General features: G+C 47.7%; 1 protein-coding gene across 1 annotated transcript in view; it reads right to left on the bottom strand.

The window, feature by feature from the left end:
- Positions 1-479: 479 nt before the first annotated feature.
- Positions 480-24,325, bottom strand: part of RUNX3 (RUNX family transcription factor 3) — a 97,355-nt gene continuing 73,509 nt past the window's right edge. Inside the window, 2 exon segments of the mRNA XM_060258428.1 lie at positions 480-1,330; positions 16,410-16,574. Of these exon segments, the coding sequence (XP_060114411.1) occupies positions 801-1,330; positions 16,410-16,574 (695 nt within the window). The 3' untranslated portion in view covers positions 480-800.

Below are 24,325 nucleotides of genomic sequence, written 5' to 3'. Positions count from 1 at the left end.
TTGTCTTCAGTTAGCAGGAGGTCCCAATGCCAGTTCATTGATTTAACGTATGTATTTTGTCCAGTGATGATAAATATTGCAAGTGAGAAAAAACAGGACTACCATATTTGGGGCCAGATCCTGTAACTTCCTTCCACTATGACTCTCCTCTGTTAAGTCTTCCTCCGACAAAGGTAGAAAGCCAAAGTGAGGCTTCGTGTGATGGAGAAAAGTGTTTCTTGATCAGAAAAAGGTCATTATCCATTGGAGGGCATCTTTCTCTGTTGAAGGAAGATTTAGCAGAAGGAAGTCAAAGGATCCTGCTTCGTGGGAGGGTGACAGGATCCCACCCTTGCAGCTTGAGAAACTTACAATACTCTTAAACTTTACTCTTGGACTTTTTTTTAAAAAAAACCACAAATTTATTTTAAAAATCCTTTGACCTTTGAGATGATTGATAACGGCTTTTTTTCTCTCTCAGACGTCTCTCTGCAAAAGGAGTAAAGCAATCCATTCTATGTATTCCTATGTACATTCAGAACATGATGAATGCCGGTAAAGGGGGAACCTGAAGGAGCAACGGTAAAGAATTTTTTGTTGTTTCTGAAATGCATACAAATTCCAACCTATCTCCAGTCTGTCTTTGCTTAATCAACTGCCTATATTTTGCACAAGAACAATGTTATCTTTGGGATGAGTATTGCTAAGGCCACTGCAGCGGCTCCCCTTTCAATTACCCACTTGTTTTAATTCTTAACATAGCACACTGTTGAGCGTTTCAATTCAGGGAAAGTGAAAGGCGGCTGGTTTACTGGTCCTTTTCAGTACGGCCTCCAGACAGCTTCATCCATCCTCCCAGTAGTTGTCATAGCTGTTGGTGAGTTACTGTGACTCCCATCTGCCTCGACACCATCATTTTGGTTGGTGAGGCTGGGATTAATCAAATTGTTGCCAGCTGATGCACTCGGGCAAGAAGGAAGCATCCGTGTGGGCGAGCGCTCTCCCCCTGCCACCATGGAAAACTGGTATGACCCAGAGGATGTACCATAGTACAGATGGTAAGGGGATGGGTTGGTCTGGAAATGTCCACTCTGGTTTTGGGTGGAGCTTGGATAAGGTGGGGGAAGGTACGTATGGTGGAAGCGAGAGGCGGCAGGCATGCTGGTCATACTGATGCCTCCAATTCCAGTGGCGGAAGGTGTGGCTGCATAAGGGAAGGCTGCAGACATTGCACCCGAAGGTCCAAAATGCATCCGAGGGTCTGAAAACCTGCTCTCAGTAAGGCCCGGCAATGCAGAAAAGGACCGGTCAAACTGACGTGGATCAGGGAAAGGGCTCAGGTCAGATGTACCTGTTTTGAGGAACAAAGAGAGAGAGAGAGAAAATAATGCTGTTATACGATGGGATTTTTAGCTGTCTCCTCTTGCCTAGGGTCTGACATGCGTTGTAGTAGACAGGAAGGAAGATGGCTTATTAGAATGCCCCCTTTTTTTGTTGTTGTTAAAAACATATCCCAAGCAGCTTAACTGAAATGTGTCCATGCTCATCACAGAAAAGTACATAAGGAGAGTCCAAAGGTCCACTTCGTCTAGCATTTTCGTCCATTCTTTAGAGCAGCACACCACAAGGCTCCCAGCAAGCTTCCAAGAAAGGCATAAAGGGGGTTGCCTCCCCTGCTGTTTATTCCTGATGGTCGTTTTCGCACTCACCTCCAGCCGGCGCGACCCCCCTCTTCACCGCACAGGATCTGCGCGGATTTCGCACTAAATGCCGCGGAGCAGCCTTTTGCGCCGGAAACTCCCGTCGCAAAAGCCGCGCAAACGCCAAACTGCTTTTTGGCGATTTACGTTTGAGCGGCTTTTGCGACGGTAGTTTCCAGCGCAAAAGGCTGCTCCGCGGCATTTAGTGCGAAATCCGCGCAGATCCTGCGCGGTGAAGAGGGGGGTCGCGCCGGCTGGAGGTGAGTGCGAAAACGACCGATATCTGATACTCAGCTTTATGCTGTGTGTAATCCACCTTGAGTCCCTGCGAGAAAGGCAGACTATACATAACTTAAATTTTAAAATACTGCTTCTTGAACATGGAGGTTTCATTACACTCTCCATGGAATGGGTGGCATCCTCTTGAGACTAGAGGTGGTTCTTCCAGTCTGTGGAGCCTCCAACTAAAGTGGCTCTTCGTTGGAGTGGCTTTTTCATTGGAGGAAGAGCCATCCGAGTGGGAGGAAAGCTACAAACTTTGCTTAGTGGAGGGCTTGGGTTGCAGGCCAACACACTTTTCGGCAGACCTCTCCCCTGTGAATTTGTCGTCCAAAAAGGGAAGCCCACTTTTCCTAGCAGAAGGCAAATGTTGCTGAGTGTCACCGCCATGATTTTGCAGCCATCCGTCACTAGGAATTTGTCCTGCGCAAGCCACTTCATCTCCAGGTAGCTTGTGGCTGAAATTTCCCACTCCCACACCAAGCGAAGCAAAACCAACGCCTGTCCACAGATGTCTTGTTTTATTTGAGCTTAGCCAAACACTTGTATCTATAAAGTTCCATTTTTAATTGAACCACCCACAAGCTGGGATGGTCAGAGAAGTGGGTTATTTTTTTTCGGTGGGGGGGCCCCCCCTCTAAAACAGAATTTTTACCCCCCCCCCCTTGTGAATGTCCAAGTACTTTGAGAATGAGTAGGATTGCTTAACAGGTATAAATCTCATGCTAGCCTGTAATATAGATTTGCCACTGGCACGCATTAGCTGCTGATATACTCTGGTTGCAAACCCCGTCATCTCTATACCTTCCCATCCCTGCCTTCCCTCTTGTTGGAACCAGGAAGTCTTCAATCTTCACATGAGCGCATGTATGTGTGTGCATGCTCATACATGAATCCTAGGACTTTTGACTGATTTTTTTCATGATGTCTGCATGTAGTGCCCAAAAGCTTTGCTACCTCTGGGACCAACAGCAGCACGAAATCCAGTAAATTTCAAGATTCGTGTAAGCTCTTTGCAGTCATTACAGTTTTGGCACTCACACTGTGAGTAAGGGTATATTATGCTACCCACAATCCTCCCATATGTGCAGTTACCATTTTGTGTGAATAGTGTGGTACATGTATTTTCCAACTTTAAGATACGCAGATGTATGAGGAGTACATACTCCTGAATAATGAAGCTGGAAGATATGCGTGTTGCTATATTCACACAAAATGACTGTCAAGCATATTGAGAGAATTATGGGGTAGCATGACCTCCCTCAGGTGAAGTCTGAACCTCAAAACTGTAATGACTAGACAATTTTGGATTTTTAGTTTCTCACTCCTGATCAGATCTTCATATCAGTAAGTATTAAAAACAAATACCACTAATCTAAAAAAAACCTCAACCCTCTGAATTTCACGTGACTATCATAGACCATTCCAATCTGTCACCATAATTCTGTGGTGTATGGGTATATGTACAGCAATACACATGCTTCTATTCTTGATTTCCACCCACGCAGTTATAAACACAGATATAAAATTGTTTAGCTGTTCTCTTGGGCTTTGTAGCAGAGAGACAGCACTGCCTTCGTACAACGAGTCCCCAAGCTAGTTGGTCCATCCGCTTTGGCACACACACGCTCACACAAACACAGAAATATGGAGGAAAATCTGGAGTCTTTGCCAGGCCTTGAAGCCTGCATGTGGGTGGTCTGTTTGCACCGATAGGCTCGAAAGACTGGAGCTGATAAACATGCCGTTAAAAGCTCCCTTACTGTGTAAGTCATGCTATTTCTGTGGGGAGGGGAGTTGCTCCCAAGAGCCTTAAAAAAGAGTACAAAATGCCCCCAAGCAGCAATATTTCATTGAGGAAAGAAAAGAGAAGCTGGCCCAGTGTGGGGAGGGGAGTGACTGTGGTGGAGGAGGAGCACCGCCGAGCAAAGAGGAGAGAGGAGAAGGGGCTCACCTTGGGTGAGACAGAGCACATGGAGCAGAGGGATGAGAATGGAGACTGGAGGCTAGAGAAGGGAGCCGTTTTCCAGGCAGCAGGCAGACAAAGGTCCCAGGGCTGGGATAGCCCTTTGTAGCTGTGCCTCCAGTTCTTCTGCATGGGTTCTTGGGTGAGGGCTGCCAGCTCAGAGTGGGCTCACCCGGGGCGACAGGAGTTGTCACTGGAGGTCAGGCAGTGCCGGAGGGGAGGGGCTACTCCACCTGAACACTGACCCAAGGGCCAGCCCATCGAGGGTCCTCCCTAAATAGTCCAGTGTGCCACATCAGTTGCAAAATGTGGACTGGCAATGGGAAGGAGGAAGGCACAGTGTGCACGTAACAGCATACCACAAACCACCATCTTTGCGGTGTGTGTGTGTGTGTGTGGGGGGGAGAATGAAAAGGGAGAGAAACAGGGTCAGGAACTAGGTAGCGATGCAGGGGTGGAAAGAGGAGCAGGAACGGGATGGTGATGCAGAATCCGCAGGGAAAAAAAAACTAGAAAGTGGAGCAAGAGAAAAGTCCATGGCAAAAATGGATCTTGAAAAGCCAGGGACATAGCAAACTGAAAACTGAATGGGCAAAAATGAATGCTGAAGCAACAACAAAAGCCAACGAACATGTGAAGTGAAAGCGGGAGGAAACGATGGGTGCAAAAACAGCCATCCTCTCTGGATTGTTCCTGTGCCTTTTCTCTGTCTTCCTCCACTTCCTCCGAGGCAATGCTGTTTGTGAGAACACCAGTAGATGGCTATCTGGAAATAAACAGCAGCCCGGCGCCATTTACCTCTTCACCAGTTGAGCAGAGAGAGGGCTTAGCGTTCCTTCGTTCTGTTTCATGCGGCCATAAATAATTTTCCATAAAGAACAAACTGAATTTTTTTAAAAAAAAAAAAAAACCCCTAAATGCTCAGGGCACATTTCCCCTTTCTTTTTTCCTCTCTTAACACACTCCCAACGATTTTCAAGAGGCCAAATTTTATGAGTCTGTGCTTGCAATACTTGGCAATTGACATTGCTGCTAATATAAAAGCAACAGTGTAAACGTGCTAATTACTGACGGCTTGCAAAACAAAAACAAAAAAAGGGAAAAAATTAAGTGTGTGAGTGAGAGGGAGTGCTAGACAAAAAAGTTCAGATCCCTGGCCTAGAGAATTATTTTCCTGCAACCAAATGGTGTGTGCCTGCTGGTATGGGTAAAGGTAAGGAGGGCATAACACCCACCAACTTCCTTGTACTGATGAAGACAAAGGAATAGAACTGGTGGTGGGCTCAGATCCTCAGCTGGGTTGCTATTAAGGTTGCAAATTGCTGGCCTGGGAATGTGAATTTTTGCTCTCATTCTCGGGGTGATAGACTGAAAACGTCTGACCAACAGCTTGCCCGCACACTTGGTGGCTTCTTCTAAGATTCTGGAACACAACTGTTTGGGGAACAACATAAGGACTTTGTATCACATCATTGCATCATCCCAATGCAGAGACATCACATCTGTTCTGCACCAAAAAATGACATCATCTTTTGGTGTGACACTGGCAAGCTTGACCCCACCCCCAAAGTTCTCTTGATGTCTAATTTCACAGACAACATGGAACTTTTGTGCCTCTCAGATGCAAGTCAGCTGTATGGTGTTGGTGACCGCAGTGTTCCCTCTAAGCTGAGTTAAGTGTGAGCTAACCTCTGGCTCACACATTTTTGTCTTAGCCCGGGGAAAATGGCCCCAGAGCAAACTAATTTATGTAGTAGCTCACAACTTTAATGCCAGCAGCTCACGAAGTAGAATTTTTGCTCACAAGACTCTACAGTTTAGAGGGAATAGCCTCCCTCCTTAGCTTTGTCAACCTCCAGGTGGCACCTGGAGATCTCCCACTACTACAATTGATCTCCAGGCAACAGATAACATTTCTCCTGAAGAAAATGGCTGCTTTGGAGAATGGAGTCTATGCCATTATATCTTGCTGAGGTTCCTCTTCTCCCCAAACCCTGCCCTCCCCAGGCCCCAACCCAAAATCTCTACGTATTTCCCAACCCAGTTGTCAATCCTATCCCCCATACATTGCTTTTGTTTCTGTAAACTGCTTAGGGTTGCCAAGTCCAATTCAAGAAATATCTGGGGACTTTGGGGGTGGAGCCAGGAGATATTGGGGCAGAGCCAGGAGCAAGGGTGTGACAAGCAGAATTGAACTCCAAGGGAGTTCTGGCCATCACATTTAAAGGGACAGCACACCTTTTAAAATGCCTTCCTTCCATAGAAAATAATGAAGGATAGGGTCACCTCCTTTTGGGGCTCGTAGAATTGGACCCCCTGGTCCAATACTTTTGAAACTTGGGGAGTATTTTGGGGAGAGGCACTAGATGCTATACTGATAATTTGGCACCTCTACCTCAAAAAACAGCCCCCCCAGAGCCCCCGATACCCGCAGATCAATTCCCCATCATTCCCTATGGGAATCGTTCATGGAGGTGCATAATGGCTGTGGGGGTGGGGCTTCCCCCGCCGGCCAGCTGGCTGGGGGAGGGGGGAAGCCTGTAAAACCGGGGGATCCCCCGCTGGGACCTGGGGATTGGGAAGCCTAAAACTGCTCCATGTGGTCATTATTGGCTGTGTTGTAAGAACTGATGTGTGTCTGGGAGGCACAAAACTCCTATTGCATGCGTAATACGAAGTCCTTGTGCTGTTCTCCAACAAACAGGTGGACTTTGCAATAGACAGAGCCCGAAGACGTAATCTGGCACTAACAGCTTGGCCACATTTTCAGCATAGTGATTTTTTTAAAAAAGAATTGTGTGTGTGTGTGTGGTGAAGAGTCCATCTCTTGAAAGCCACTTGATTGTGATGATTCAGAGAGCATATTTTATGTGAAAAATGTCCTAAATTCAGCCCCCTGCATCTTCAGTTGAAGCATCTCAGCAGAGCCGGATTAAAAATTAGGCCAACTAGGCACTGGCTTCTGGGCCCCCACACCTTTAGAGCCCCAGGCTGGCATTCTCCCCCCGTTTTCTCCCTGTTTGCAGCCCTCCCAGCCTGCGCAGCCAGCAACGGAGCCACTCTTTGCCCAAATTGCCTGGTGAGGCTGCTGCTGGCGTCGTTGCCAAGTTTGCCTCTCTTTGCCTCTCCCCTGCAGCTTTGTCAAAGGGGCTTTGGAGAAGGGGCCTGCAGGCTGCAGTGGGGGCCGTGGGCAGCAGGGCAGGCACTCCAAGGGCCCCTCTGAGATTTTGACTGCCTAGGGGCCTCTACAGGGTTTAACCCGGCACTGAATCTCAGGCAGCAGGTACTGCAAACACCTTTCTTTGCCTGATACTCCAGAAAGCTCCAGCCAACCAAAGTCAACGACAGTGAGGCAGGTGGACCAGTGGTCTGGCTCAGTAGAAGAGTAGCATGGGACGATGGGGCCTGAGAGGCTCAGGTTCAAATCCCTATTCTGCTATGGAAGCTCATTGGCTGGCTTTGGACTAGTCATACACTCCAGCCTAACCTACCTCACAGGCTTGTTTTGAAGGTAAAATCTGGCAGGAGAGAGAATTAATATGATGCACTTTAATAAGACATCATTGGGGTTTGCAATCTGTTTTTGAATTTAATTGGTTTTATTGATTGATGTATGTTTACCCATTGTTGTAAATCACCTAATAATAATAATAATAATAATAATAATAATAATAATAATAATAATAATAATAATAATAATAATAATAATAATAGCCATCCTGGGCTGCTTGGAGGAAAGGTGGAATAGAAACATATTCAATAAACAAAGAATGGGATGTCCAAGCATGCGCTTCCAGCAAAAAGACAAACAAACAAGAGCCAGTGTGGTGTTGTGGTTAACACTGGCAGACTAGTATCCGAGAGACCCAAGAATCTCAACTTGTGCCATGGAAGCTCACTAGGTGACCCTGGGCCAACCACACTCTTTCAAGCCTAAGCTATCTCACGGGATTGTTGTGAGGATAGAATGGAGAAGAGGAGAACCACGTAAGCTGCTTTGAGTCCCCACTGGGGATGAAGGCAAGGTCCAAATGAATTAAAAATGAAATCCGTTGCAGAGCCCCAAATCCTTCTGGTCTGCAGATGAAAGGCCTCATGTACAAGTAAATTTTTAGAACATACGTCAAGGCCATAAATGTTGAAAACCCATTATCAGAAGCTGCCACCCCTTCTCCTTTGTGAGTTGGAGCTAGCCCTGAGGATAACAAGAGTTCAAACTTTTAATGCCTTTACTGTCTCTTCTTTGCTCTGTCTGTGGCCGGAAGAGCTGGCAAGGGTAGTTTTCTCCTCTTGCAATGCAGCATAATTGTGCACAGAATTCACTGGTTAAAGTAAAAGCTGTTGCAGAGTTTTATGGCTCTGAATTTTATTTTTATTTTTCTAACTACTGCCCGACTTGTATTTCGAGATCTCCTCCCCTCCCGCCTTACTTCTTTCCTCAGGCCCTGGCAATTCTGAGGGCGAGTATTTTGCTTGTCGCACTGCCAATCAAAATATTTGAAAGAAATGTTTATTTTCTTCTCGAAATCGTACCAGCTGCTGCCTTAACTGAATAAGCCCATTTAGAGGTAAGAATTTCACCATTGTGAGTGCTGAGCTGTGGGCCCACACACTCCAAATATCTGACCCGATCTATCAACGGAAATGGCAGCACTTTGGATCAGGGAACTGGGAAATGAAGAATGCATGTTGAACCAGAAATCAGAGTCCCAATGGGTATAATTTTGCAGTCTCCTGGGGCTGACCACTCTCTCTGCATTGTGAGAGGGGGGCGGGATAGAGGTCAGTGGCAAAAAAAGGAAGTCATGTTTGCTTCCCATTGTCTGGTGTGTGTTTTTTAAGATGGCTGCCAGGGCCTTCTTGCTTTGCCAGGCAGTGCACAATTTGGGTTTCAAGCTTTGCAAACCCTTTCCAGATCAAACAAACCCCAATGCAACGAAAAAGTGTCTCTGTTTTTGTAACAGCCTTGGAGAAAATCAAGGTCTTTAGTTGACTTAATGAAGTCCAAGAAGCAAAAGGAGGAAACTAAAGAGAAGGGGGGCTTTATTTTTCTCATCTGGAAGTAAAATGAGTGGAGGTCATAGTTCAGTGACGGAGCATATGCTTTGCGGGTAGGGATACATTGTGATGTAGAGGTTACCGCATTGGATTAGGCTTCCCAACCCTCCCGCCCTGGCGGGGGACCCCAGGATTTCCACCCTCTTCCCCCGCTCCCCAGAAAAACAGAAGCGGGGGGAGGGGGTGGAAACGGCGCCAGGGAGCATGGCGAGCCGCCGCATCCCGGAGCTGGCGAGGCCGCCGCACCACGCCACCCCCTCCTCGCCCACCGCAGCTGCTCCTCCAAGATGAGCCCAGGCTGAGCCCATCTCAGAGGAGCAGCCAAGAGGCGGCAGCAGCGCAGGGGAGGGCGAGGCAGGCCAGGAGCATGGTGAGCCACGAATCCGGGCTTTTCTAGGACCCGGACTCGCGGCTCGCCACGCCCCCCGCCCGCCTCCACCCCCTCCTCCGCTTCCACCCCAGAGGCGGAGCGGGCGAGGCCGCAGCGCCGCTGCCGCCTCTTCTCTGCTCGCCATGGCTGCTCCTCCGAGATGGGCTCAGCCTGAGCCCATCTCGGAGGAGCAGCCACGGCGAGTGGAGAAGAGGCGGCAGCTGCGGGGCGGCTCGCCACGCTCCCCGGCGCCGTTTCCCCCTCCCCCTAGCTCCACCCCAGTGTCTCCTGGCTCCACCCCCAAAGTCTCCTGGCTCCACCCCCAAAGTCCCCAGATACTTCTGGGGTTGGACTTGGGAACCCTACATTGGATGCAGGTCTGGAAGAACCAGGTTCAAAGCCCTACTCAACTACAAAGCTGGCTGGGTGAGCTTGGAGGAAATGGTCACACTCTTTTCAGACCAGGCCCCAAGTCAACCGCACAGGATTGCTGAGAAGGATGAAGCCAAGGGTGGAGAAATCATGTATTCCAGCTTGAGTTGCTTAAATAAGCACAGGAAAGAGTGTACCAAATTGAGAGGCTTGATCCTTGGCATTTCCAGTTAACAAGGAGACCTCAAGGAATAGGGATATGAAAGCCCTATGAGATTAGCTGCCACCTAGACAGACCAATCATGATCTTGTTCAATTTAAACTAGCTTTTTAATTCAAGGAAATGGCAGAGTCTCCCTGAACAAACAGGTTCCCACCTCCAAAACCAGCATGGTGTCGCTCATTGAGCGGCTGGGCTTGCATTACCGAACCCGGAAACTGCAGCTGGTGCAGAACGCGGTGGCTAGATTGCTGCTGGGGCTCCCAAAGTGGGAGCACATACAGCTGGGGCTGCGTGAACTGCACTGGCTGCCAGTTGTATACCGGATTCGTTACAAAGTGCTGGTTATTACCTTTAAAGCCCTATAAGGCCGAGGACCTGCCTACCTTAGGGGCCGTCTCTCCCCATATGAACCCCAGAGAGCACTGAGGTCAGCTGGGAAAAACCTGCTGACTATTCCTGGGCCGAAAGAGGTGAAGCTACAAAGCACCCGTGACCGGGCTTTCTCTACTATGGCTCCACGCCTATGGAACCAACTTCCAGAAGAAATGCGGGCCCTGCGGGATCTTGAACAGTTCCGCAGGGCCTGCAAGACTATCCTCTTTCGATTGGCCTTCACCGACCAAGAGGGAAACTGCTAAGGAATTCGCCTTTGTAAATAGCACCAGCATATTTTTATCAATAATAAATTGATAAAACCGGAGAGCCGGTTTGGTGTAGTGGTTAAGTGTGCGGACTCTTATCTGGGAGAACCGGGTTTGATTCCCCACTCCTCCACTTGCACCTGCTAGCATGGCCTTGGGTCAGCCATAGCTCTGGCAGAGGTTGTCCTTGAAAGGGCAGCTGCTGTGAGAGCCCTCTCCAGCCCCACCCACCTCACAGGGTGTCTGTTGTGGGGGAGGAAGGGAAAGGAGATTGTGAGCCGCTCTGAGACTCTTCGGAGTGGAGGGCGGGATATAAATCCAATATCTTCTTCTTCTTCTTCTTCTTCAATTTTAGAATTTTAATAGATTTTAATTAAATTGTTAATGTAGTCTTTGTTTAAACATTTTGTATAACTAATGTATGGAACTGTGTTGTTAGCCGCCCTGAGCCTGCTTCGGCGGGGAGGGCGGGATATGGATAAAAATTGTTGTTGTTGTTGTTGCATTAGGGAGACTCTTCCTGCTTTAGCTAGGATACTTGCCAGATGGCCTTTGTTGAGTCCTTATCGATGCGTTCATAAACTCTGCTGCCGGACAGGTTCAGATATTAAGCTGTAGTAGGTCAACTCACTACTAACTCAAAGCTCAGGTGGCATAGCTGGAGGCAGAAGGCCAGGGTGCGTTGGCACTGTATCAGGGTGATGCCAACACCAGCACAGAAGTGGGCAGCCTGCCAATCAGAGGGGAGTGTCCATTAAGAGTTCTGTGAGGTCTGAATGCACAAAGGTTCCGGATTCAACCCCAGGGAAATCAGAGTAAGATCAGGGAGGACCAAATTCAAATTCTCTCACTTAGCCATGAAGCTCATTGCATGGCCGTGAGCCAATTCCCCTCTCTGTCTCTCAGCCTAACCTGCCCAGGGATGGCCCTTATCCATCAATTCGCCCTGATCTGCACTGTTGAGCCAAAAGTTGGCTCATGTTCTTAGTGTGTATATACAAAACGATATCTACTTCCAGGCCAAAGCGTAAGTAAATAAACTATCTGCTTTATTTTCAAATGGTGTATGTACAACTTCCATTTTGTTTTTTACATGGGTTGGTGTAGCCAAGATCAACACTAACATACAGGCAAGTGAATAATTTTTAGTATAGGTGAATGTCTGGCATGGTTACTGGGACTAAAGAGGTAAGGTTGCCAATCCCCAGGTGGGGGCAGGGGATCCCTCGGTTTGGAGGCCCTCCCCCCGCTTCAGGGTCGTCAGAAAGCGGGGGGAGGGGAGGGAAATGTCTGCTGGAAACTCTGTTATTCCCTATGGAGATTTATTCCCATAGAAAATAATGGAGAATTGATCCGCAGGTATCTGGGGCTCTGGGGGGGGGCTGTTTTTTGAGGTAGAGGCACCAAATTTTCAGTACAGCATCTAGTGCCTCTCCCCAAAATATCCCCCAGGTCTCAAAATGATTGAACCAGGAGGTCCAATTCTATGAGCCCCTAAAGAAGGTGCCCCTATCCGTCATTATTTCCTATGGAAGGAAGGCATTGAAAAGGTGTGCCGTCCCTTTAAATCTGATGGCCAGAACTCCCTTTGGAGTTCAATTATGCTTGTCACAGCCTTGATCTTGGCTCCACCCCTAATGTCTTCTGGCTCCACCCCCAAAGTCTCCTGGCTCCACCCCCAAAGTCCCCAGATATTTCTTAAATTGGACTTGGCAATCCTATGAAGAGGGCCGGGGCCAAAGGGCCAAGCGCCCTCCCCGCCCCCGCCTCCCACCATGATATGTAACTTATACCCAGAATTAAACTTTGTTGGTCTTCAAAGAGCTAGTGGACTCAAACTGTGTTCTCTGTTTACTTCTGGTTTATCTAATGGTTTGAATGTCACAAAAGGTTGTCACGTTATAACTTACAGTAAGGGAGAGTGTGGTGCAGTGGTTAGGGTGCTGGGCTGGGAAGGTGGATGTTCAAATCCCCACTCCGTCATGGAAGCTGGCTGGGTGATCTTGGGCCAGCCGCTCTCTCAGCCTAACCTATCTCACAGGGGACAAAATAGAGGTGGGGCAGAACTTTGTCGGTGGCCTGGAGTTCCTTTGAGAAAGGGCAGAATGAACATTAGATAGATAAATAGATATGATAGATAGACAATGGATAGACAGATGGATGGACAAAAGATAACTGAATGCCTAAAAGACCTCCGAAAAGAAGTAAGCCTGGCCATATCAGTTCCTTCTTTCCTTTGAAAGAGAAAGTACAAGACACAACATATTCGCTTTCCCTAAATCCTTGCTTTAATTTCCTTTGGAAAACCATCTCACTGCTGCCCAGCCTGCAGATGTTTTCAGTCATTAAGAAATATGGTTACTTAAGTGTGCGGCAGTCCTTTTGGAGGCTTACGAAGCAGCTTTTCAAAGTGCTTTGCTGGATGTATCTAATCAGGGATTTACTTCTTAAAAGGAAGAAGCCAGGCTTCTGTGGGCTTGTCCGGAAGCCCATACACTCAGAACCCTCACACAATTGTGAGGGGAATTCACTGTGTGCGTGCCCAGGGGAACTCTATGGGTGTTTTCGCACTCACCTTCAGCCGGCGCCGCGACCCTCTTGACGACGGAGGATCTGTGCTGATTTCCCACACGAAGCGCTGGAGCAACCAGAAGAGCCGCCAATTTCCGGCGCGAAGCCCGCTCAAGCGTTTTCCTGCTTCTTGGCGATTTACGTTTGAGCGGGCTTCGCGCCGGAAATTGGCGGCTCTTCTGGTTGCTCCAGCGCTTCGTGTGGGAAATCAGCACAGATCCTCCGTCGTCAAGAGGGTCGCGGCGCCGGCTGAAGGTGAGTGCGAAAACACCCTATGATTATTTGACCCTGCACCAGGACTTTTCCTTAGTACCGAGGACAGCTTCCCAGGGTCGCCTTTCCGCCACACTATAAGGCAGGTATGTTAGTGTTGCAGTCAAAGTCATGGGGCTTATGAGATGGCCTTCAGAGCTGTCTGACAGGTAATATAAATGCTTGGCCTCAGGAACAGATCTGAGAGAGAGTGGAACGGATTTTGAGTCCAGTGGTGCCTTTAAGACCGATAAAAGTTGATTCAAAGTATGAACTTTTGTGTGCGTGCACACTTCTTCAGATACATAGAAATGGAAGCCAACATATCTGAAGAACTGCATGTACATGAAAACTCATACGCTGCATGGCTGCCTACCTGAATCTATCTTCATGGGAGAGAGTGCGGCAGTTGTCCAGTGGCCCTTTTGGCCAATGACCTTTCCCCTGCCTCCTGCATGAATGTCATACAAAGTTGCCGTGTTATAACTTACAGCGGGGAGAGTGTGGCGCAGTGGTTAGGGTGCTGTGGTCCACAGCAGGCCGTGGAAATGGGCAGGCATTAAATAGCAAACAGGTGGTATTCAGTCTTCATAACCAAGCTCTGGTCTGTTTGTGGCAAGCACAGACTTGGTTAATTGGCCAGTTTGTGCATTCCCAGGGGTGATCTTAGTCAATGGGTAACAGGGACAGCTGCCCTGGGCTGGAGGGGCCCCTGACCACCCCAGGCCATGCCCCCCATGGTGGGGGAGGGAGAGAAAGAGCCTGCCATCACCACTTACACCCAGCCTGTCTGGGGCTTGGGGCACCCACAGGGAGCTACAGCCACTTATGCCCATTCCATCTGGGACTTGGGCATCCAGCTCAGTGCTGACTGCTTGTGTCTGCTCCATCTAGGGCTCAGACAGCTGGCTTCCAGTCATGGCTCCTGCCTTGCTCACACAAGGCAAGGACTGGCCCTTGCTTGAGGGGCAGCAATTCTGGGGCCCCATACTGCCCAGAACCCCAGAATCATTTAGATCACCCTGTGGATTCCCTCTCTCCTCCTCCATTCCCTTTCCCCCTCCTAAATGGAGTGCAGTCAAACACTTTCTGTTTGCAGAAGTCTTTGGTCTAATTTCTTACAATCCCTGGATGCAGGCACCTCAATGAACTGGCGTTTGCTTCTCTTTCAGTTAACTGGCATTTCCAGTAGCTGGGAAGAAAACAAGTTCAGAGTCATGCAGAGATACAATGGGAAGTATCCTTGGGACATTCTGATATGAGTCATTGGTCTGAACATATCTCTTGATTGAAATAAGAGAAGACAATTTGGTGATTAATATAGAGATGCAGCAGTCAGCCTCTTCTGAGGATAAGAGATTCTGCAGCATCTCCTCATCAAAGACCAACTGATCCACTTGCACTCAACACAGAGAAGTGAGTGAATCAATTATGCGAGATCAGAGCAGTGACTCACACAGAGTTGTAGCAGGGAGCCTCCTGTGTTTTTGTGGCTACTTTGGAATCACAGCAAGTTTTAAATTACTTAATTTATGTATATCTCCCAACAGACTGGCAGTCCTCACAGCTTTCAGTTATCTAAGGCCCAAACTGATTATTCCTAGAATAAGGATTCGCAGAAAGTTAGTGTCTTGTGAAGGTAATTATAGTTAATTTCCCTGCAGTGAAATGTCATCTCTGCCATTCAAAGGAGCATCCAAAAACAATATAAGAGCTTGAAGAGCCCAGAGGAGGCAGAAATGAGCGCCTCGGCGTGGTTTGTGTGAAGTCTGGCCTCAGTTCAATTATTCTAGCTCAGAGACTAAACCCTGAGGGCATAAGAGAGAAGAGAGAGAGAGAGAGAGAGAGAGAGAGGAACAACAACAAAAAAGACAAAGATTTGGCAGCCCTGGCAGAACACCACACCTCACTATACAGAAAAATTCAAAACATGAGGTTGGCTTTGAAAGCAAGTGTCAAGCTGGCACTTTAACTTATGCTCACCTGCCAAATCTGTACCTATGAGAGCTTAGTGAGTTGCATGTTATTAAGAAAGAAGACCCAGGCTGCCCTCCTTGGCAGGGCCCCCTCACGTGTAAAGCAGAGCACATGAAATGTCCTGCAAAAAAGCAGGTATGATCTGCCTTCTCTGACAGCCCAGTAATGAGTGCATGAGGCCAGGCTACCAGGACATCATCAAATGGACAGACAGATGAAATTATGGTTTGAAAGGGACAATGCTGGTTCTGTGTGGAATGTGAGCCCTACAGGACAAGTATCAGCCCCGGACAAACTGGACTGATGGATCTTAACTAGCTTTCTCTGTTACATATGGGTCTAAACTTTCTCTGAAGAGCTAACTTTCTGTTGTTATTTTCGCAACAACCCTGTGAGGGAAGTTAGACTTGAAGTTTCTGACTTCCCCAGTGAGTTTATGGTCTTCCTAGGGTTACCAGCTCTGGGTTTGGGAAGAACCTCACTGTAGTACAACACCATAAAGTTCACCCTCCAAGGCCGCCATTTTCTCCAAGGGAATTGTTCTTTGTAGCCTGGAGATCAGTCGTAATTCTGGGAGATCTCCAGGCCTCATCTTGACGTTGGCAGCCCTATCCTGGGCCCAAATCGATACTGGCAGTTCTGTTGTTGCAAAGCTTTTGCGGTTTAGAAGAGATTGCTTGAGTATGACTTCAGAAAGGCTGAAATTTAGCAGTGCCCAGTGCAATAATATGAGTAAACAGGGACTGTTGAAGGCTATCACATGCTCATGAACAACGATCGAGCCATGCAGTGTGGTCCTCAGAGTCCCACAGTGAAGACAGCAGGCCTCTGCAGGACTGTGTGGGTTGACCAAAGAGCTCCAGAGGACTCAAGCCAGCCAGCTGGTCAGCTGAGGTGCAGGCGGCATATTCAAACTCTGCAGATTATCCAAATTATAACCAAGACCTCGGCCAGCTCCGGGTCTGGCAACGGGATGACCTGCTGAGAGATTCGCTGCTGCTCAGGAACTCAGCCCTCTTACCTTGTATCTGGCTCTGTGCTTGTGTTCCAAAGTGACCAGGTGCGCCCAAGGATCCTCGTGGGTTGGGGGTGGTGGGGGTGACTCTCATGGAATGTCGCAACCTTTCCAAATCTCCAAAGCGGTCAGGAAAGGATTTGGTTTGCTCTTCAAGCTTCTGCCTGTGCCCTGCAATGGTAAGTAGGGTAAAAAAAAAAGTGGGGAGTTATAAAATTGGGGTTATAAAAATTATATATAATTGGGGTTATAAAAATAAATTTAAAATGATGCTGAGTGCAATGCCACAACCATTAGTCCTGACAATTCCATTGGGGGTAGGGCTGAAGGTAATCCTGACTAAATGTGTCTGTGAATGTGATTTACTCTCATCAACTTCTGCCTACTAGGATGAACTATCCTGGATCTCTGGCTAAGAAACGGCCTCTCTCAAAACTCCACTACCCGAGACCCTGTTTTTAAAACAACCCACGTCTCCAGAGATAGAACCTGGTTCTTTTAGCATGTAATCCACATTCTGTTCACCTGAACCACAGATTCTCAGCTGCCTCACTAAGTCATATGAGGAGCTCGGGTGGCCAGCCAATCCCCTTCTCGTGAACAACATCCCACTGGAACAGTTGCCAATTTTTCTGGATGCAATTCTGTTTAGATACCTGTTTCCAGATTTATTTTTTTAAATGAAAATGAGCGTCGCAATGGGCATGTTTGAGACTGTGTCATCGCACTGCTACAGCACCAACCCTAAATCAGACTTTTCCCTGCAGCCACTGTGGCCGGACCTGCCTGTCCCGCATTGGTCTTGTCAGCCACCAGCGAGCCTGCAGCAGACGTGGACTACTGCACCCTTCTTAAATCTTCGTTCGCGAAGCCAAGCCGAGAGAGAGAGTGACTTCAGGAATCTGCATTCTGCCTTGCTGCTTAATTCAAGCCTTTATGCTGATTCACAGCGATTAAAAACAATTCTCAGCAATTAAAAACAACAAGTGGAATAAAAATAACTACCCACATGTATAAACTCAGCAAAATCCATACAGAAATGGGAGAGGCGATGAATCAAGCAAATATTGCCAAAGGCTTTGGTAATTAAAACAAAAAGGGTTTCAACTGGCGCCTCATTGTTAATGATGTAGAGCTCGGTGCATATATTAAAAAGCAACTAACAGTGTATATATGGCTAGATGGGAGCAGGGTCGTGCTCGCTGGCCTTGTCGCCTGCAGTGAGCTCTAGAGACCTACAAATGCAGGCACTTGGGCATTTCCACACAACCGAGCCCTGGCTTTTTTGCAAGGCTCCTGAGCCGGTGTGTGCTTTGTGGATGTGTGATTGTTGAAAATGATCGTGTGGACGATGCCTCTTTGTGCTTGCAATGGTGCAGAAAGGCTTAGTCCATTGCGGTTGCATGCCTTTGAAAAATGAATACAACGCAGTAGTGCAGGATGTAGGGTTGCCGAGTCCAATTCAAGAAATATCTGGGGACTTTGGGGGTGGAGCCAGGAGACTTTGGGGGTGGAGCCAGGAGACATTAGGGGTGGAGCCAAGATCAAGGCTGTGACAAGCATCATTGAACTCCAAAGGGAGTTCTGGCCATCACATTTAAAGGGACGGCACACCTTTTCAATGCCTTCCTTCCATAGGAAATAATGATGGATAGGGGCACCTTCTTTTGGGGCTCATAGAATTGGATCCCCTTGTCCAATCATTTTGAAACTTGGGGGATATTTTGGGGAGAGGCACTAGATGCTGTACTGAAAATTTGGTGCCTCTACCTCAAAAAACAACCCCCCAGAGCCCCAGATACCCACGGATCAATTCTCCATTATTTTCTATGGGAATAAATCTCCCTAGGGAATAACAGATTTCCCAGCAGACATTTCCCTCCCCTCTCCCCGCTTTCTGACGACCCTGAAGCAGGGGGAGGGCCTCCAAACCGGGGGATCCCCTGCCCCCACCTGGGGATTGGCAACCCTAGTAGGGTGGGCTATTCGCTATTGCAGCTAAGTGAAGCCTCCATGTTTGCAGGATAAAAAAGTTTACCTTCTAGTCGGCTTCAGAATGTCCTTTTATGTTTTTAATTCCACATAATCAGATTTCCTTACAATGAAATTATTTTTAACTTAATTGCTGTGCATATACAGTGAAACCATGCCCCCCCCCTCTCTCTTTTGGTCTCTGCATGTTGAATTTTACATTATTAATGTAAAAGCTGGTTTGGTGTAGTGGTTAAGTGTGCGGACTCTTATCTGGGAGAACCGGGTTTGATTCCCCACTCCTCCACTTGCATCTACTAGCATGGCCTTGGGTCAGCCATAGCTCTGGCAGAGGTTGTCCTTGAAAGGGCAGCTGCTGTGAGAGCCCTCTCCAGCCCCACCCACCTCACAGGGTGACTGTTGTGGGGGAGGAAGGTAAAGGAGATTGTGAGCCGCTCTGAGACTCTTCGGAGTGGAGGGCGGGATATAAATCCAATATCTTCTTCTTCTTCTTCTAAACCTGGCAGAGAGGCATTTGTGTGGGTGAATCAGTGGATCGGAAAGGCTGACCCACAATGTCTCCTAGTCCTTCCCCGCCCCCTCCCTTTAGCTTGGTCTTCTCCTTGCCTGCGATCTCAGTGGTGGTGGAATAAAGCAGTAAAAATAAAACTAGGGGACAGAGAAGTAATCAAAGGTTCAGCATACACCCCCACCCACCTGTTCTCCATTGCAAACACCCCAACTCTGCCCCACCCTCTGCACCAGAACTATGAGGAAAACATTGGACGTGTAACACATTGTTCCTCTCTCAGTCAAGGCAAAGAAAAAAGTTTTCAAGTCATAAGGAAGGCAGTATACACTTGATATACATCTCCCAGTAGAAGAAAAAGAGACTGGATTTATACCCCGCTCTTCACTTGGAGTCTCAGAGCGACTTACAATCTCCTTTTCCTTCCCTTCCCCAAAACAGACACCCTGCGATGTAGGTGGGGCTGAGAGAGCTCTCTGAGAACTGCTCTTGAGAGGAACAGCTCTGAGAGAGTTATGACTGGCCCAAGGTCGTACCAGCAGGTGAAGGAGTGGGGAATCAAATCGGATTCTCCTAGATTAGCAGTTCTCCCAGTAGTGAGGCTTGTACATAAAGCACTAGTTATACCTCACTGCATGGGCTCCATAGTCTGAGAAGACTTGACTCCTAGGTGCTACAGACTTTATGACGAATCCTGAGCACCAAATTGCTGTGTGGAGAACGGAGACCCTGAGCGTTTTTCCACATAGCTTACCTCAGAGCGACGTCCCTCTTCACCGCGCAGCGTCTGCGCGGATTTCGCACCAATTGCTCCGCAGAACCAGGAAGAGCCGTGGCTTTTGCGTCGCAGATGTAAACTGGGTTTTAGCGGTTTACATCTGCGACGCAAAAGCCGCGGCCCTTCCTGGTTCTGCGGAGCAGTTGGTGCTAAATCCGCGCAGACACTGCGCGGTAAAGAGGGACATCGCTCCGAGGTAAGCTATGTGGGAAAACGCCCCCTGTGAATGCCCTTGCCTCTTAGCTCAGCATGAGCCATGTGGAAACCTGGTGGTCAGGTACGTGGCCTTCAATGAAGAGATGAGTGGCAAGCTCAAAATCACTTTTTTTTTTTTGCACAACCATTTAAGCTATGGAAGGCCTGCTCTCCTCTGTCTCCAGCCCAATTCATGTGCAACCATGGCTGTACAAACGTGTAGCCACAAGTACATCATAGGTATGAAGCATGCCTAGGGCCAGTGTTTTGTCTAAGCTGAGAATTTTTGCTCACAAGACTCCACAGCTTAAAGGGAGCATTGCCTGGGATACCACCAAGAAAGCCCCCACAACAGAAAGAACACTGAAGCATGATATTCTCTCTCTCCCTAGCTCCAGAACTTATGAAAACACAGTTCTTTTCCAAAGCAAACTTTTTGTAACATTTTGATTAGAATTTGATATAGAAAGTAAGGCCATCCCGGCTGAATATGACCAATAGTTTATTAATTTTGTTCGACATCCTGTTTCACACAGTGGCTGAAAGCCCACAAATAGAGGGTTTAAGTCTCCCCCCCCTACAGCTGCCCCCAGTAACTGGCATTCAGAGATATAATACTTCTGAATATGGAGGTTCCTTTCAGTCATAATAGCAAATGGCCTTTGTCGGACCTGTTTCACACCGTTGGACCTCTTTTAAAATCATTGAAACTAATGGCCACCACCACATCCTGGGGCGGCAAGACCCACAAGTTAACAAGGCATTGTGTGAAGAAACACTTTCTTTTGTTGCCAAAGCTGAGGTGTTTCCCAGCCAGAGGGAAGGGAAGGGGTTCCAGTCTGTAGACAGCCAGTTGAACCAGCTCTCCGTCCTTCAACACCCAGAGCCAAGAGTTTGGTATTGGAAACGGGGAGCTGGTGGCTCAATGAGAGGAAATTGCTTTGGTTAGTTATTTGAATGCAGATGTACATGCAGCGAGGCTGCTGAGAGATAAAGGTTTACAGGATAATGTTAACATAATTCCTTGATTATGCATGTATCAACAACAACCCCACACCGCCTCTGCACAAATAGGAACATGCATTATAACTGGGATAATTGTATCATGTAACACTCATTCTCACCCACAAGAATAACAAATAAATTAGCGTTGGGAAGGGCCAATATCGAAATGAAGCTACTCCATGGCATGTGCTGAACTGCAGGGATATCAGATGGAGAGAAAAATATGGGGAAACCCTGCGGTCGATAGACAACATAAACAGAGAAACTACTGTTAATATATTCCAACATCTTACGTTGATTCTTTTAATAAAATTTAATAATAATCTTTATTAGGAGAACCAACATAAAAGATTGGAATATATATTATAGCTCGGTGCTTTCTCTGGAGATATCCGACGGAGTCTTGGCTGGGCCTTCCTCGTCTTTGACTGTTTTGAGCAGATTGCTCTGGATTTTATACAGAGACAGACAGGCCTAGATTGGCTGTCAAATCCACTGGAGAAAGTCTTGGTGGGCTTGAGGGGCTGCCCTGGCCGTAGGCAACTCTCATTTCATACAAGGCAGCCCCGCACAAGAGATTCATCTTGAGCCTGGCAATCCTCAGCAGCTACCTGCAGCCAATACTCCCTCTAAGCTGCGGAGTCTTGTGAGCGAAAATTCCACTTTGCGAGCTGCTGGCATGAAAGTTGCGAGCTACTGCATCAATTAGTTTGCTCCGGGGCTGTTTTTCCTGAGCGAAGACAAAAAAGCTGAAGGCTAAAAAACTGTGAGCTAGCTCACACTAACTCAGCTTAGAGGGAACACTGCTTGCACCCACCATCACCAACCAATCCTTACTGCATGGGGGAGCATGGGGAGAGGTATGGTCTTCCCTGTCTGCTCCTGGTGGCAGTACAAACCAGAATGGGGAGTTGGCGGTGTCATAGGTCCCTGGTGTTTTTTTGTTTTTTTTAAATGTTCTGCTGTTGTTCAGAAATTTTTATCCCGCCACCCCAGAGTCCTGCACAAGGCGGCTTACAAGTAAAAACAGTACCCCAAAATAATATATTTTTTAAAAAGTCATAAATTATCAGTACAAAAACAAAACGGACCATTAAAACCAAACCAGGGTAATAAAAAATAGCTTAAAGTGAGCGCCCTAAACGAAACCCATAAACCAGACCTCAGACCAGAAGCTGATCATATAACAGCTAAAAAGATAACCCCGTGGTTAAAGCCTGGTTTTTCAGAAGCCCCAGCAAACAGAAGCAGGAAGCAGCGGCTGGGCCAGAGGTGACCAGCTTTTCAGTTGGCCCCACAGTTATGCCTAGGATTGCCAGCTCTGGCTTGATTTGGCAGGGAGGGTGGAGCCTGAGGAGGGCGGGGCTGGGGTGGAGCCTGAGGAGGGCGGGGTTGGGGTGGGGGGAGGGTACAACGCCATAGAGTCCACCCTCCAAAGCAGCCATTTTCTCCATAGGAATCAACCTCTGTCATCTGACCAGCTGTAATTCTAGGCGATCTCCAGCCACCACCTAGAGGTTAGCAACTCTAGTTATGCCCTTGATAGCAACTCGATGTGATGAGATGGCCAATCTTTCTCGAAAACAGTTTGCCGTAGAGCTGTAGTAGTAGTAGTACTTTTATTCACGGTCATCCGACCAGCTTAATACAAACAGAAACAAAATCATAAAAACAAACCCATCACCTCTTACACAAAGTTCCTCACGCCAACTATTTCACATATTGTTAAAACTCATAGCCAAGATTTACGTTTTCAATTTCCCTCCTTTCCAACTGAGCAACATAACAGAAACGGGCAATCTTAGTTGAAACATCAGAGTGAGTGTCAGACAGGAGGAAGGCAATCTGCTCCTTGTAAGAGGAAAGGTGCTACAACCCCTTCCCCGGTCATTTTAGGTGCTTTTTCCAGCCATAGAGCTGGAAAGAGCACCTAAAATGACCGGGGAAGGGGTTGTAGCACCTTTCCTCTTACAAGGATCTGCAAAAACATCCAAAGGCTTTTCACGGCAGAAAAAAAGGAATCTGTGCATTTTCTTCTGAGAAAATGTCTGAGTGAGCACTCCCAAGGGCCACTTGATTAGTGAAGGCTGCTTCGAACAGTTTGATCCACTCAAGAAGTGAATCACCAAAAATTAGTTACAAAAAGTATCTGGAACGAAGATTGCCTAGTTCAGGTTGGGACATCCTGGGAGATTTGGGGGGTGCAGGTCAGGGTTGCCAAGTCGAATTCAAGAAATATCTGGGGACTTTGGGGGTGGAGCCAGGATACATTAGGGGTGGAGCCAAGAGCAAGGCTGTGACAAGCATAATTGAACTCCAAAGGGAGTTCTGGCCATCACATTTAAAGGGACAGCACACCTTTTCAATTCCTTCCTTCCATAGGAAATAATGAAGGATAGGGGCACCTTCTTTTGGGGCTCATAGAATTGGACCCCCTGGTCCAATATTTTTGAAACTTGGTGGGTATTTTGGGGAGAGGCACTAGATGCTATACTGAAAAGTTGGTACCTCTACCCCAAAAAACAGCCCCCCCCCAGAGCCCCAGATACCCGCGGATCAATTCTCCATGATTTTCTATGGGAATAAATCTCCATAGGGAACAATAGAGTTCCCAGCAGACATTTCCCTCCCCTCCCCCCGCTTTCTGATGACCCTGAAAGGGTTTGCAGAGGGGATGGAGGTCAGCAGGGACATGACACCATGGAGTCCATTCTCCAAAGCAGCCATTTTCTCCAGGGCAGCTGATCTCTGTAGTCTACAGATCAGTTGTAATTCCAGATCTCCAGGCCACACCTGAAGGCTGGTAGCCCTACCTAGAAAATCTAGAGCAATTAATGCAAACAACAAAATTCATTCTGGGCCTAACGAAACAAGATGCAGGGAGATCCAGCAAGAAATATTATTAGCATTTTAAAAATAGCAACAGCCGCCACACAAAGCCCCAGTTTGGATTGGGGTTGGATTTATGGCGGTTGTACATCTTCCGCCTCTTGCACTCTTTGGGAAATGAAAACGGACGCTTCTAGTCTGTTAGTAGTTTTGGAAGGCAGAAAGAAGATGGACGCTCAGATGTTTCCCTTTTCAAGTAGCAGGTGCTATTTTTCTCCATAAGGTTTGCTCAGGAACCTTTCACTGCCTTGGCTAGCTAGTCCTTGCCTGGCCCTGCTCCTCCTTGCTTTTTCGAGCTGACCAAGCCCTGCCTCCTGTAGACGAAAGCAGCTTCTAACTGCTTCCTGAGAGCAGTGCGAGTCTTGCCGCAAATCACAGGGCTGCAGAACCACAGAAAAGCTGCTGTAAAGCATACTGCTGAAAAATGGAGGCAAGTACAGCAAAGGAACAGGGGTCTTCCGTTTGGGATACTTCAAATTTGCATCTCTTTCAAGTCAACGGTAAAATTCCTGTCCCTGTTCTGTTCTATTTGGGGGGGGGGCGGAAAGAGGCCAC

The sequence above is a fragment of the Heteronotia binoei genome, chromosome 17 (assembly GCF_032191835.1).
Source record: "Heteronotia binoei isolate CCM8104 ecotype False Entrance Well chromosome 17, APGP_CSIRO_Hbin_v1, whole genome shotgun sequence".
Classification (NCBI taxonomy): Eukaryota; Metazoa; Chordata; class Lepidosauria; order Squamata; family Gekkonidae; genus Heteronotia; species Heteronotia binoei.
Note: the sequence above shows the minus strand (reverse complement) of the source record. Positions and strands in the feature narration are given on the sequence as shown.